Genomic DNA, 15,721 nt, shown 5'->3' on the forward strand with positions numbered 1-15,721 from the left:
ATAGCTGAGGAGCGGAGAGAAGATTTACCCAAACAAAGCTTTGAAAGAAATTATACGTAGAATAATAAATTAATGTCATCGTTCAATTCTTCTTTGTTTTAATAGCTACTTAATTCATATTCTCCAAGTGCACCCTCACACACACCTAGGGTTGTAAAAAAACGGTTTTTTTTCTGGCTTGAAAAAAAACATGAAAAAAAACCGTGAAAAAAAACAGTTTTTTTTCTGGAGTATGTTTTTTTCTAAAGTACGAAATCTCAAAATTTGCAAAGTAGTTAATACTTTTATACGGTTTTTTAGACTTAATGTTAACTATTAAACGAATTTAATCAAATAACTTTAATTTCTGGTCTTATAAAAGTAACATTTATTTACGAAATCTGTAGTTTGTAGTTATCACTATTTACTGTTGGCAACACCACCGCCTCTCCACGCTGCACGCCGCATAGGGGATTCCCCAATAAACGTTTGTATACTGAATTAAAATGTAAGTTATTGTTATTGAAACACGTTACAACTCACGAAAAACCGTTATTGTCGTATTATTTGTTCATCTGAAAAAAAACCATATTTAGAAAAAAAACCAAGGTGCTCGGTTTTTTTTCATGTTTTTTTTCATAATTCTGAAAAAAAAACATTTGGTTTTTTTTCTATTTACAACCCTACACACACCACATACAATCCCTCAACTGTTTACCTTCACATAATCGCTACACATACACTCACTACACGCACACACACACACATATGTTATATATATACATGCCTACACACACACACACACACATATAATATATATATATATATATATATATATATATATATATATATATATATATATATATACCTCAGTTGACTCTATTTAATAATGCAAACATTGCAAAACGTGGAGATATTAATCAGTTCAGTTGCAATTGTCCCCCAGTCCAAATTGTCCCGCCGTACCTTATATATTTTTTTGTTTGAGATAATATCAATAAAAATATCGTACAGTAAAAACTCATTTTTTTTCGCTTAAAATACGCAACATCTCGAAAAATGTTATACCAAACGTTTTGTTCCTTAAGAAATTTTCTATCTAATAGGATTTTTTAAAACAGTTTTTCGCAAAAATACCGCAAATTTCCTCATTCTCGCCTTTCATCTCATAGCGCGACTCCCATGATGCCTCTGTCCATCCTCGTTTTTACTACATTGCGAAGTTTTCGTTTGTCAACTGGATACTTTGCAACTAAGTCGGACACTTACGAACAACAGTGTATCTAGAGTTAATAGCAGTAGCGTAGGGTTGGTGATAAAACAATACGCCTTTAAATCAACGAGTTCTTATTACTGCGTCTCAGCGAAGCTGCTTCCATTAATTAGTCAGAACACAAGTTTTGCTATAAATTCCAGAGACGGCAAAACTTGCCGCCCCTGCCCCTCATTTCGGGGAGCAATTTTAAGCCGATAAAATAAAATTTCTTCCTACCATCCTAATTACATAAAATCACGCTATAAATTACTTGGTAATATTCGGCTCGTCGTCCTAATAGCTGTGAAAAGCTGTCCAAACAAAGGGCGACAAGGACGGCTGGCACAAACTTGAACGCCTTTAATTCTTCCCCGGAGCAATTTCCTGTATTAACTGCCAATTTTATGCATAACAATCGCTATCGTTTTGAAAACAAAGTACTTTGAACCGAGCGGCGGTAAAGCGTTTGTTTCCAAAGACTCTGGTTTCACACGTCCGTACCTTGTTATCCGTTGGGCGGAAAGGACTCGTAAAATGGGAGTTTTCTGTACGTTTCCATCGTGAGTTCCGACAAACACAATAGGAGATAAGAAATAAAGAGAGGAAACTTTACGAAAACGAGAACATTTTACCGCATCTGCCATGCACTTGCAGCCACTTGGCTGCGAAGGTTGAAAACATCAAGAAGTGTACAATATCGCAAGAAATAACGTTGTAAATACCTTGTTTGATCTAACAGAATATTTTCCTTCAGTTTCTCACGATCATGTGTTTTCATGGATGCTTTAGAGCGATAAGTGCATAGTCGGATGGAGACGGCAGCCGGGGCCGGTTGCATGTCGGAATTCAGCAGGTGTTAGCCACGATATCGCGGGAATGTTATTTATCGCGTCTTGGGCGGGGACTTTCCATTTCAATATCGTGTACATGTGAAAGTTATTCATTAACGACTATGTGAATACTGAATACCTAGCGTGAACGTGATTGCGAATGCGAAATGAGCAATCACGAGTTACTGATAAGTATCACATTCGAATGTATTACGTAATTATTTAGTATTTTTACGTAATTTTAAGTTTGCATTATTATAATCGCAGTTGTTATTTGGCTTACAAAATTTAATTTGATTCTATGTAAATAAATAAAAAATTTCCACAAGTATACTTATGAGCAGTCTACAAAACGCTCGTATACATTTTAAATGTGGAGTGTTTTAATTATCATTGAATATTGTGCTTTTCGATATGGGTCTGATATTTTTGTGATAAATAAAACCTAGCGGGATTTTCAATGTATTTTCTTTTGGTCATCGCAAATTGGTTATACCGTAACATCAGTTATAATACTTATAATATAATCGAATTTTCTTTGTGAACGTACAGACAGTAAATAATGCATCTGTATTATCTGGATAAATCAGTACCTCATATATAATTTAGGAACAAAATCAAATTATATATCAGCTGTCTCAAATTACATATTTTTATGTTGTCGTTTTTTTATATTATGTCACGAATAACATAAATTATAAACAACTAATACAAATAATGGTGAAGCGTTCCGCCCCAACGGTGATGGTCAGATTCGAACTCGACTCTTTGGATACCGCAGCTAACACTTATGATACCTTCCAATCCAGCGTCACATGACTTCGGCACCTTTTCTTTGCTGTTTTGCGTTCAACGTGATTTGCATGAGATACATTAGTATTACAAAAGGAATTTATTGACAGAAATGGAACGAGGAAGTGTAATCGGAAAACACACAGGGGGGCTGTGTCCGCTTCCGCGACTGCTCCCCATGTCGGGCACCGGGCGACGCCGCGGGCCAGTTTCTGCATTATTAACGACCTACCGTGCAGAAACAAGATCCGAAATCGAGTACAACCGTTCTTTGCATTAATATAGCAATTTAAATGTGTTTTTAACTCCATTTATGCGCAGATTACTATTTATTTATTAACAGTACGGTACATAATAAACGCTAATCCCTCGGTAGACGAGGCGTACTGACCGGTATAATTCCACATTGATTCGATAAAGCCACGAAAGTAAATTGAATTCTGTGCGAATGACGCATAATTTAAACTAGAGTAATTAATTATGTTCGGGCGGTTTTTCCGTCATTATTCAAGTGGCTTTCGTACTTTACATTAACTGTTGGAGGGAGCGAAATACATATTATGTCGTATTTTTCATGTTAGTGTAAGTTCTTACGTAAGCTGAAAATTCAGGGAAAAAGTAATACATTTAAAATAAGATTTAAGCATATTTTATTGAAATATGAACTACTTACCTACTTAAAGTTCCCTCTTTTTATTCATAAACAAACATAATCTGAAAATTCAAGTTCCGTGAAAATATATGGCCCCGTGTGTTTTAAATACCTGTAGCTACATTTAAAAACCGGCCAAGAGCGTGTCGGGCCACGCTCAGTGTAGAGTTCCGTAGTTTTTCGTATTTTTCTCAAAAACTACTAAACCTATCAAGTTCAAAATAATTTTCCTAGAAAGTCTTTATAAAGTTCTACTTTTGTGATTTTTTTCATATTTTTTAAACATATGGTTCAAAAGTTAGAGGGGGGGGATGCGATCCGATCCGATCAAACTTCTACCACGTTTTGCTCTTCGTAGCGATCAAATATGAATACGGGTTCAGGCATCGTTGCCGCATAGGAACCTAGAGCATGCTGAAATAAAATTAGTGTTTGATATTTTCTAAAAAAACTTTAACAATGCCACATAAAATTATGCATTAATGAGAATTACAAAACCTTATTTAATTTAGGAAGGCCGATATTTTACCTGAGACTACTCATCTTTTGCTATCATTATATTATTATGTTATGCTACCAATTTTGTTGGGAATAATTCAACAGCTAATCACATTTCGGTTTAGCTCTTGGACAATTACAACCCGCTAATGAATGAGTAAGGTATCAAGCGTCGAAACTCGAACGTGTCCAGAGAATGTGTGAGTTGTCAGTGCGAAAAACGGATGGCATTTGACAGTCAAACGCAGTTGACTGCATTTCGATGCAGTGAGACTGGAGTGCACCAGAACGCAACCTCGCGCAGCAGGCTCAGAAACGTTTGGAATGTTTGGCACGGTAGTTAGCAATGCCAATATTGGTTTGTACAGATTTTTTTCCCTCACTAGCTCGGAAACACGTGTTTTATCTTTTAATGCCAACAGGTAAAAACGCATTTTATCCACTAGTGGATAAAGTAATTTGAATTTGAATAAAGTCAAATTTTCTGTTTTAAAATTGATAAAAGTGGATGAATCTAGTCATGAAGATGATTCACCACCTGTGAAACTACTGGGAGCAGTGATAAACGCGTTTTTTGCGTTGTACTTTCCTCACTAATATAGTGAGGGGAAAAGTTTTGTGTTACACACTGGTCACCACGGGTGCAAATGTATTTTACTTCTTTACTTCTCGTATATGTTTAAAAACTCGCCCGGTTCAGGATTCTATTCTAATCCTTTCACTTGCTCGGCGTTAAAATACAAATTTGCACCCTATAACAAATAACTGTATTTTTCTTATTTTCGGAAACATAAACTAGGCAGATTGTTGTTATTAATAAAAATAAAATTACCTTGTCAACGGAGCCGTCACATAATAAGTATAGAAGAATATTGTGAGGACGGAAAGCAGCATAACGCCGGCGACGCATTTCCTCACGTTGACGTGGCTGGCCAACCAGAAGCAACACCGCGGCGCCGAGCTCTTGTGCGCGTGCGCGTAGTCGCCGCACTCCAGCAACGGCGCGCGCGCTCCTCTACTATCACCACCCATGCTTAAACCTACACACACTATATGTACACAGAACAGTAACACTTAGGCCTCTACTACACTGTAAAAATGTCCCCAACTATCTATCTTGGAACCCGAACGGCTGGGTTTGTCCTTGGTGGTGACGCTTTTTGTCGCCACTTTCCGTGTTTCCACATTTCATAGCGTTGTGACAGTGAAGCAGAGCGCGGTTGCGCGAGCAGTTGGAGTGTGCGTGCGCCGCGATAGACGGCCATGTCGTGGTGACCAGCGCAGTCTCCGTTTTAAAATGGCCGCCGGCGCATTATGGCGGGTTGTGCTCATCACGGCGACGGCGAGCTCCACTGGGCGAGCTACGGCATCCGTCCTGGCGATCGGCCGGCGCTGTTGATTGCGCTCATTTGTTTTGCCTGCAACAACAGAAATGCTATGTTAGAAATATATTAAGGTGGAACTCTTCTACCGACTTTATAAATAATTATGAGCTTTGTACGCTATAAGTTGATGGTAATAGCCTAGGACCAAATTAGTGTTATTGATATTACGATTAAGAGAAATTAAGGTAGGTACGAACTATTTACCTACAGAAAAACATTTTAATTAAAACGTTATTAAGGGAAGGTTGCGATAATTGGACCGGCGCCTTGATTGGACCACTTAAATACTTCAAAATCTAATAATGCTAGACGGAATCCATTAAGGTACAAGGTGACCTTGGGCCTCACCATGGGCCACCCCGTAACCCCAGTTGCGCCTCGCTTCCCGGAAAAGAGTGGCAACGTCCAAGTCTGTTTAGAGCGCTGTTGAAGTTAAATTACGCGAAGGAATAAAATCACGAAAGTATAATTACATTTGCAACTGAATTTGTGTGTTGAATTGTTGATGTTGACGTGATCAATGAGCAAATTTAAAACAATAGTTTCCAGCCAGTTGCTTTCTCTATTTTTCAATATTTTTATTTCTGTTGTGATACCCAGTTGCTATAAATGGATGGACCACCTGTGGGTTCTGTTGGGGATATTACCAGGTTGATGATGAAAACTATTACTTGTACCATCACATTTACTTTATTCACTTATAACAAACATATTAACAACCAATTTACAATAAATAATTCAAGACTTCTTCACTACTACTCGTCTGTACTCGAACTGGCCCCCGTCACTGCTTGTCCGCCATTTTTATAACATTCCAACATGGCGGAAACCCAGTGACTACTATTAGTCAATTGATATTCTTTAATACTTTCATCATAAATGACAGTAAGATAAATCAAAATAAGGCATTAATAAATAATTACTCTAACAGCTCGGCCATCCTGTTCGAGGCGAGACCCTTCGCCAAAACTTAATGTGAAATAATTCAAAAGAAAGACAATATCAGTTTATACAAGAAAAAGATTATAAAAGTGTAGTATAATATGCATTTGAAATAATTCTTAAACAATAGAAACACAAAACATCACTTCACTTCATACCGATACCTTTACCCCATAATTACGATATCCTATAAAATGGATTTTTAAATATTTCCATAAATCTTATCAAGAAATATAGGCCCGTGAAAAATAAATATATGAATAACATTAACTTCGATACAATTAAATTAATTACATCTAATTAAATTCATTACATCCAATTGAATTCATTACATCTAATTAAATTATGATAATTAAATTAATTTCACAAGTTATAAACATATTTAAGTAAACAATGCAACACTTCACTTCACACTTCACTCGCGAAACAAGCAAAAAGAACACATTTACACGGTTTTATGACATCACCACCTCATCACACGATTGAATGAAATTCCCGTGCCGCCACGGGCTTTGGCAACATGATGTACCCGTCCGCTGCAACAGCATCATGGGCCACCCAAGCTCTGTCAGCCTGGATAGTGCTGCCGATGCTGCTCATCACGGACGCCGGACATTGCGCCGCCAGACGCAAGCTCGCATACCATGCCAGCGTATGAGGACCCACGGTGGACGATCGAAACAGAGGTATCTTTACCCTGACCCTCTCACCTGGGCACTCCTGGGTCGGAAGTGAATCTACACCCCGACCCTCTCACCTGGGCACTCCTGGGTGGTAAACGAATACCAGACCCTGGCCCTTTCACCTGGACGCTCCTCGGTCCTTGATCTGAAACTTGCAACACTTTCTTTAGGAACATAATTTCGACTGTCTTCGAAATTATGGTAAAACGATTATGGTTCGGTAATCAATTCAATAAGTCATAATGTATCGATAGTCGTTATGATTAATTAAATTATTGTCATCGCCTATTAATATATCTACTGTTTATATATACTGAGTAATTATATTCAAGATTTTTCAGATGTATATATCATACACATTTACAGAATCTTTAAATACTCAAATGACCTGTCAATAATATATCGCGCCTAGTTAATATTTACCATTTGTAACGTAAACATATTATATTACGCAACCATTTAAGACTAATCGCAAGTACACGACTACGGTGTAGGTCCTTATTATTATTTTTTTTTATCCTGTTATTATTATTATTATTTTAGGTACTAGCTAAGATTGATGCAATAGTATGCCGAAATAGAAAAACTCTTTGTACATATACTATTTAGGTTACAGGTCAACAATAGCGACACCCGTCAGACATTATATACATAATCTCTTTTTTTTTATAAATACCGTGTCGTATGAAAAACCAAATACGATATCCGACGTATCTTTATTCGCGCTGATTACAAGCCGCAAGTGGTAAGCAATTCATTTAATTATCAAAAGATCTATTCACACATAAAGCAAGTATATATTTTCTTTTCATGAAGAGCTATCGCGAATTTAAAGACAAAAGATTATTAATGTTTGCTCTCTAGATTTCAAATTGCACATTTTCAATTTATTTCTTTTATCTATGAAAGGGAAACTAGTCGTTAGTAACGATTTTATTTTAAATCTAATAGGTCTCTTCATAACCGATACAAAGTTTAAGTACTTCACTTTTAATATTTTACGAGCTAAACCTGCTAGGTAATAAGTTTTATATGTTATCAATAAAGTCTCTTTTTTTGTTACTTTATTCTTGATCACCTAAGACTATAAAACATGTAAAGAACTGGATACACGTATTACACGTAGCCAAAAGATAAATATGTAATTATTGCTGTACTGCTTTATCCAATCAAAAGTCGCAAATAATATACATTCTGATATTAAGGCACAGTCATTTATGTTGTACTTTTATATTCATGTTTCATGTATTTATAAAGGTTGAAATGAAAGTCTTTCACGTTCATCAACGTGCTTAAATGTTATGCACGTATATCCACGCGCTTTGAATCTCGCACGTTCATCCACGCGCTTTAAATCTCGCACGTTCATCCACGCGCTCTAAATCCCGCACGTCCGTCCGCGTGCGTCAACCATTTATTCCACAAGATACGATTCATTGTGCAATACCCTGGCTCAAGTCATTATTTTATACTGGGGCCAAAATACTCGAGTTTACGCGTACATATGACTCTATGACCTACATATGACTGACTCTACATATGACTGACTCTACATATGACTGACTCTACATATGACTGACTCTACATATGACTGACTCTACATATGACTGACTCTACATATGACTGACTCTACATATGACTGACTCTACATATGACTGACTCTACATATGACTGACTCTACATATGACTCTACATATGACTACATATGACTCTACATATGACTCTACATATGACTCTACATATGACTCTACATATGACTCTACATATGACTCTACATATGACTCTACATATGACTCTACATATGACTCTACATATGACTCTACATATGACTCTACATATGACTCTAAATATGACTACATGTGACCATCACCCATGTCATGTCACATGCACCATAATATATAAGCATATCAAGATTGAATCGTTATTCTTAAGAAGCAAACAGATATTACTTTATTTACTAATAGTCTGAAACATGTCTTAATGATATTTATTCACACCATAGATGTAATTTTTCGATTTCCCATCGAATTATCACTCATGATCACCATGGTAAAATGCGAAGAATTTTGTTTTATACGTTACTTTGATTAAATAATTCTGCCATCACTGGCCATTATAAAATAGTATTCATAAATGTGGTAGCATACCGTCAACAATCAAAATGAGATCAATCAGTCCAATTCGTGAAATAAAACGTTGAAAAACAACACATTACAATTCGTTGAGTTTTAAAACTTTAAAACGCTAAACATTTTTATAACGAGTTATCATAAAATATCTGAAGATGATTAGAGATACAACTTACTCTCCATTATTCATACCAGGGATTGGCAACCTTATTATCAAAGTTGTTTATTTAAATTCAGTACTTAACAGAATTAAACTACCCACAATTGCACAACTTCAATTTTAACGGTTAATATAATATGTTAAATTCACTATTAAATATGTATTTGCAAATGAACAGGAATCGTTTTTGTTCAAAATCGTACTTAAAGCATTAAATATCAAAATTAAGAACTGCATTATAATTCTCAGTTTGAATTGAGATCAACTTTTCATAAGTATACATAATTTTTACCAATCTTGTGTTACCGGACACGAGGGATTAAATTATTGAAGTACTTTATGAGAACATATTTTACACAGCGTATTTCATTCAGCATGAATGTTTAATTGTTTATCTGATCTGTATAACTTGATAAGCTCGAATATGTATAATTATATTATAATAACAGAATACAACAGCAGGACAATTGCCTCGTTGGAATAAATTACACCACTTTTCGGAAACAACATAAAATGGCTTGTGTTTAACAACTCGAGGCATCGTTAAATAAAGCAGTCGTTTAATCAGGACTTTATTTCTATTGATAAGATACAAATTTACTTTACTCATAATTCCACGATTTCCTTATGCCAATTAATTTATGAAATTTTACTGTCACAAACTGAATGACGTATCATATGACGGCGCTTATTGTGTATCCAGAATATACTAGTCATATAGTTATCAGATTTATGTGTTTCAATAACTAATGGGCAATGTAATGTTACACACCTTTTGTAAAAAGATTTTTAGGTACAAAAGTAAGTCATCTTTTAAATAAAACAATAATGAGAGTTCATCAATTTATACTGCCATGAGGGTAGATTATCAAACCAGTTTCAGAACATGAAGTTTAATTTTAAGAAATAAATATAATACATGTCTCACTTACCAAAGCAATTTAAATGCACGTTTCGTTAAATAAATCCGTTACATTATTTTGACTAAAAAAAAAACCTTACACTTGTGTGGCGTGGCAAAAATCTTATCGATTTTTGTTTCGTCCAACTTCTGAACTGTTGGGGATATTACCAGGTTGATGATGAAAACTATTACTTGTACCATCACATTTACTTTATTCACTTATAACAAACATATTAACAACCAATTTACAATAAATAATTCAAGACTTCTTCACTACTACTCGTCTGTACTCGACCCCCGTCACTGCTTGTCCGCCATTTTTATAACATTCCAACATGGCGGAAACCCAGTGACTACTATTAGTCAATTGATATTCTTTAATACTTTCATCATAAATGACAGTAAGATAAATCAAAATAAGGCATTAATAAATAATTACTCTAACAGTTCTATCTTCGAGCCGGTCCAATCATGGCAACTTTTTTTTTCGAATTTTTAATACTTCACCCGTGCGCAAATAGACAACATGTAAGAAAAAAACTAGTACATATGAAAATAATATACATATTTATATTTTTCATTGTATAATTTTAATAAAAATGTTTCAGTTATTAAAAATAGCAAACAATATAAAAAATATTTCATTAAAAATATATTATTGTCGATTTCCATAATTTTCCTTCATTGGATCATTGGTCCAAATTTCCTAACTTTGTTAACATAGGTAAAGTGTTAAAACTTGTATTTATTAACGGAGCTCCATTAGGCAAAACGCTCAATTTCATTGTGCTATCAGCATTAAAAGTCTACCTATTGTAAAAGTAGAGGACGATCAGCAATCAATAACAATCATCGTAAACTGTTAAAGCCAACTCACTTATTGCTAATGCAAACCCGTTCCGTTCAGAAAGTTTTATGGACAAAACATTATTTTATGGGCACTTTTACGAGTCGTCGTTTTATATAAATAGGAAAACAATTTGGCCTAATTCGATTCAAATAAATATCTCAAAAACCGTTCATTTAGAAAAATGTTTTTTAGAAAACTTTATATCATTTTAAAAGACCTTTCCATTGATACCCCACACGGGTAAATACTGCTAAAATTCAAAAAATTTTGTAGCACACGTTTCTTTGCCTATATCGTATTATCTTTATGTTAAGTTTAAATACATATAGCCTTGTTGGCGTAAGATATAAATTTTCAGGTGTACGAAACTCATGCTGTAAAACATAGACAGATCTGTCCTTACCTACTTACCGACTCCTGAAAATACAATTAAGTACCTTGATTATTTAAAATGTTCTCAGATATAAATAAATAAATATTATAGGACATTCTTACACAGATTAACTGAGTCCCACGGTAAGCTCATGAATGCTTGTGTTGTGGGTACTCAGACAACGATATATAATAATACATATATAAATACTTATATACATAGAAAACATCCATGACTCAGGAACAAATATCTGTGCTCATTACACAAATAAATGCCCTTACCGGGATTCGAACCCGAGACCGCGGCTAAGCAGATATCCTTCTTTTTACATTACCTTACCTAAATTACGACTGCTAAAATGTAATAACAGTACCGGTCAAAAATTTAAGTTCACTCCTTGTTTTCAGTACAATTGACTGCTTTAGAGAGATAGTTTTTTGTAGTTCAGACGTCAAAATTTGTTTCGTAAACAATTTATATTTTTTTAACATCTGTTTCCCTCAAATCTTATAGGCTAAATAATTATTTGGCCTATATTATCTGGCTAAAACTGTGTTTCGTGTAAAGATGTGTCTCAATTAGTGGCAAAGGCAAGGCCATAAATATAACTAGCATTTTGCCGTCATGTTTATTAGATTTTAGTGAAAGAAAGGTACATGAATTGTGTCTAACTAGTAAAACAAATCTCCACAAAACAATAAATATAAGTTGAAAACATATTTCGACTATACCAAACCGAAGATAATTATCGTACAAAAGTACTCATTTGTACCGAAATCAAAGGGTGAACTCAAACTTTTGACCGGTACTGTAAACCAAATATAATCCAGAATAAAATACACAAGTGACGGTGAGTGTAAACGTGTGTTACGAACCGGCTACAATTGCGAAGCATGTGCAAGAAGCACAAACTTCAGAGTGGTTAAGGGCCGGAATAAGTGGCCATGTTCACCACGACCGCGCCAACTCGGGTAAAACAACTCACGTATCATTTACGGGCCCCACCCTCATAAAAACTCCACGTACGTTAATTGAATCAATATTTAAAAATCGTCACAAAGGTCACCGTGTAGGGTGCGCAATGCGCGAATTTTAATAGGCCGTTAAACGATAAAAGCTTCAAAAAAACCTATTGGCACTCAGACACAATGGCCAGTATCGCAATATGCTGATATCTTCCGTTACCCATTAATGTAATTTACTGGCTTTTACTACACCGCTTTTCATCCGCGGCATTTTTCAGAGTTCCGCCGAAGTTTACACAGCGATGTTTGTCGATGTCAATCCACACTGTCCCAAAGCGACTAGACTCAAAGCGCTATTCTCGTGCATGAATATTCAATTGGTTACTTACGTTGGTTGTAAACTTTAAAGATAGAACCTCGACGATTTCCAAGAAAGAACTACTTACAGCTTTTACCGACTTCTGCAACATAGTGCAACATTAAGCTTATTAGGTAAGAAGAATAGGATGCTATAATCATTAAAGTATAAAACCTCTATTAACCTTATCGTATAGAATACAAAAGAATTCCTTAGCGGAAAAAATAAGTTAAGAATTTATCGTCAGTCTGTCGTTAAATTGAAAGTGCCTTTTTATTTGAACGTATTTCATTTATAGCCGTCCTGTAATTTAGGTATTATTTTATCAATATCAATTTGTCATGTGGGATCTTGGGGATTGGCGATCCGTGAACACTTCAGCCGTCCGCTTGTACAAATTCGACCTTTGCGTTATTTGAATTGAATTGAAGGGTTTCATTGAAACAGTTCTTTGCAGACCCAAAACAAATCCATTTAGCCGTGAAATTAGAGGAGAGATCCTCAAAATTCTGAATCAAATTTGATTAAAAAGTTAAGTGATGAATGCGAAACCAAATTCGGCCAACTGTGAAAACCTTTTTGTTTTCCGATCTGTGTTTCACCACATGATTGTAATTAAGGCATGAACATAAAAGGTTAAGGTTAAGAGTAGGGCATCATCTTATTCGGAGAAAATTGCCCAGATAAATTCGTGAAATATTTTAACTTACCAATAGCTTTTCAGAATGAAACCAAAAAACAATTTCATCAATATTACGAAATGAAATTAACGAACAATGTAAAAAATCTAGTTTAGTTGCATGACAGAAATGTTGGTAATTTATGTATGGCGATATTGGCGATAAAAGCATGGCGAATTCGTTGGAGCTAAGGTAGTAACGGTGGTGGGAAGGAAACGCGCTTGGAATCCGAGATGGTACGACCCTTTGAATATTAACTAGTGATATTAACTAGGGATGACCCGGCCGCAGCCGTAACTGGGCCACTAATCTACGGGACTGTTGGAAAGGTTAATTCCAACTGCCGGCCCTCTAGACGTGTTTTTAGGATTCCGTACGAATCGGTTACGATTTGGGACTGGCTTTCATCTGCTCGCCCGCGATGAAATTGAAAGTAACTAACCCATGCTTATGAATGGCAAATAAAGTCTCACTAATGCAAGCCCGTTTTCTCTCCACGCTGATGAATTAACTTTTACACTGGATTTGTATAGTTTTTGAACTGTTCATGTATATCTTTGGCCACATAAGAGTTCGCTATCATATTAGCCGGGTCCACACAGAGCGAGGCACGTCGTGAAGCAATGTCCTCGCGCGGCAAACGCGCTATGTAGACATGCCTCGGCCAAGGTAATGCCCGTATTAAGCTCGGCCGAGGCACATTGGACTAGGGCTTACAAATACCGGACCTTATCCAATACCGGTATTCATTCCGGTATTGGCGATTTCCCGATAAATGGGATCCCGGGATCCCGGTATTGAAATCGCGAACATATAAAAACCAAGTAATTTGCTTAATATAACAAATTTTATTCAAAATCTCGTTTGTTACTTTTCATGCGTGTTATACTACAGCGAAATCTTGCCAATCTAACTTAGTGATAAATGTCAAATCGAATACATTTCGAACTTCATAAGTTTCGATTTCAACTCAAAACGGTTCGCAAACTTATGTTGCCAAGTCGGTTCAACTTCTATTGTTTTTAAGTATACATAGTTCAAAGGGCTACGGCCCGTTCTCTTTATTTTTGTTATGAGAGGGGCTGCATGAGGACGCAGTATAAAAGTAAGCGGGAAAGAGCGCCAGATCTCTACTCAGGTGATTCTGTAAGTTAAATATCGCCGCCAGATCGGACATTTCGCAAGAAGACGCGGTCATAGCAAACCATGTTTTCTGCCACACCGATCTCTTTAGCACAGTATAAAACCAGTAATAACTCTTCTTACAAACTTCACGCCGCGCGGTGTGTCCCCCTCCCTCCCCTCGCATGCGGCGAAAACATGCGAAACTGGTGATTATTGGGCTGAACAGTCGGGGCCGCGTTTGCGCGCTGTGTTGACGTGTTGAGTTCGGGAGAAAATGACGTCAGCACCGAAGACATATTTTCGTTACTGTAGTGTTTATGGGTGTATGGAAAGTTCTCAAAATGCGGAAATGTCATTCTTTAGAATTCCTAGACACCCAGAAAAGTAAGTGGTTGTTATATTTTTGCAGTGTTAGGTACATTATTGCTTACGTAAATGGCGTAAAAGTGAGATTTAAAGCTAGAATGACACATTAAAATCAATAAGGATTTATCTGTAACGACATTTAGGTAGATGCTGCGATCTATCTAGCTCGAAAGTTTGGTACCTACTTAAATATTGTGCAAACATCTATTCAAACATTTTATGTAAATATGATTCCGTCAGTATTTAAGAAACAAATACGTACTTGAATCTTTATTAGATAAAAAGGTAGAAAGAGCGTTGGTACTAGCATAGCGCCATACACAGTTACTAATACGAGTAGGACAGTAGGTACCTACGTTTCTAGTTCAAACGAATCTTTTTTTTATTGTGATGGATTGGGTGTATTCTAGAGAAAACATATAAAATGAACTGGAGTATGAGTGGGCGGGCGTCTTGGCGGATAGGATCAGGCGTCCAAAGGGTAAAATAAACCTAATTCGTTACAATTAATGTTAGCGGGCTCCTAGTCTATTTACATTTCTTTTAAGCGCGCGCGGCGTCGGCGCGCGGTGCGTCCCACATCCCACATACCTGCAGCACAATAGATCGAATCAATGAACTACCTACTTAGATGTTTGTACATATTTCCTTTATTTATCTTTTCTCTTAAGCTAGGTTTTTTACAATATGAGTATAAAAGTAAAATAAAAAAAAACACTTACAAAACAATATAAAAACATATAAACAAATACATATTATTATTATTGTATTTTTTTTGTTTTAAATAATTCTTAG

The 15,721-nt window shown here is 35.9% G+C and overlaps 1 protein-coding gene across 3 annotated transcripts in view; it reads right to left on the reverse strand.

Moving 5' to 3' along the window:
* Window positions 1–15,721, reverse strand: part of LOC125226699 (bifunctional heparan sulfate N-deacetylase/N-sulfotransferase) — a 200,542-nt gene that overhangs the window by 82,478 nt on the left and 102,343 nt on the right. For all 3 annotated transcript variants that reach the window (XM_048130761.1, XM_048130760.1, XM_048130762.1), the window contains exon 2: window positions 4,839–5,424. In XM_048130761.1, the coding sequence (XP_047986718.1) occupies window positions 4,839–5,038 (200 nt within the window). In that variant the 5' untranslated portion in view covers window positions 5,039–5,424. The remainder of the gene's footprint in view (window positions 1–4,838; window positions 5,425–15,721) is intronic.

The sequence above is a fragment of the Leguminivora glycinivorella genome, chromosome 5 (genome assembly GCF_023078275.1).
Source record: "Leguminivora glycinivorella isolate SPB_JAAS2020 chromosome 5, LegGlyc_1.1, whole genome shotgun sequence".
NCBI classification, from domain to species: Eukaryota; Metazoa; Arthropoda; class Insecta; order Lepidoptera; family Tortricidae; genus Leguminivora; species Leguminivora glycinivorella.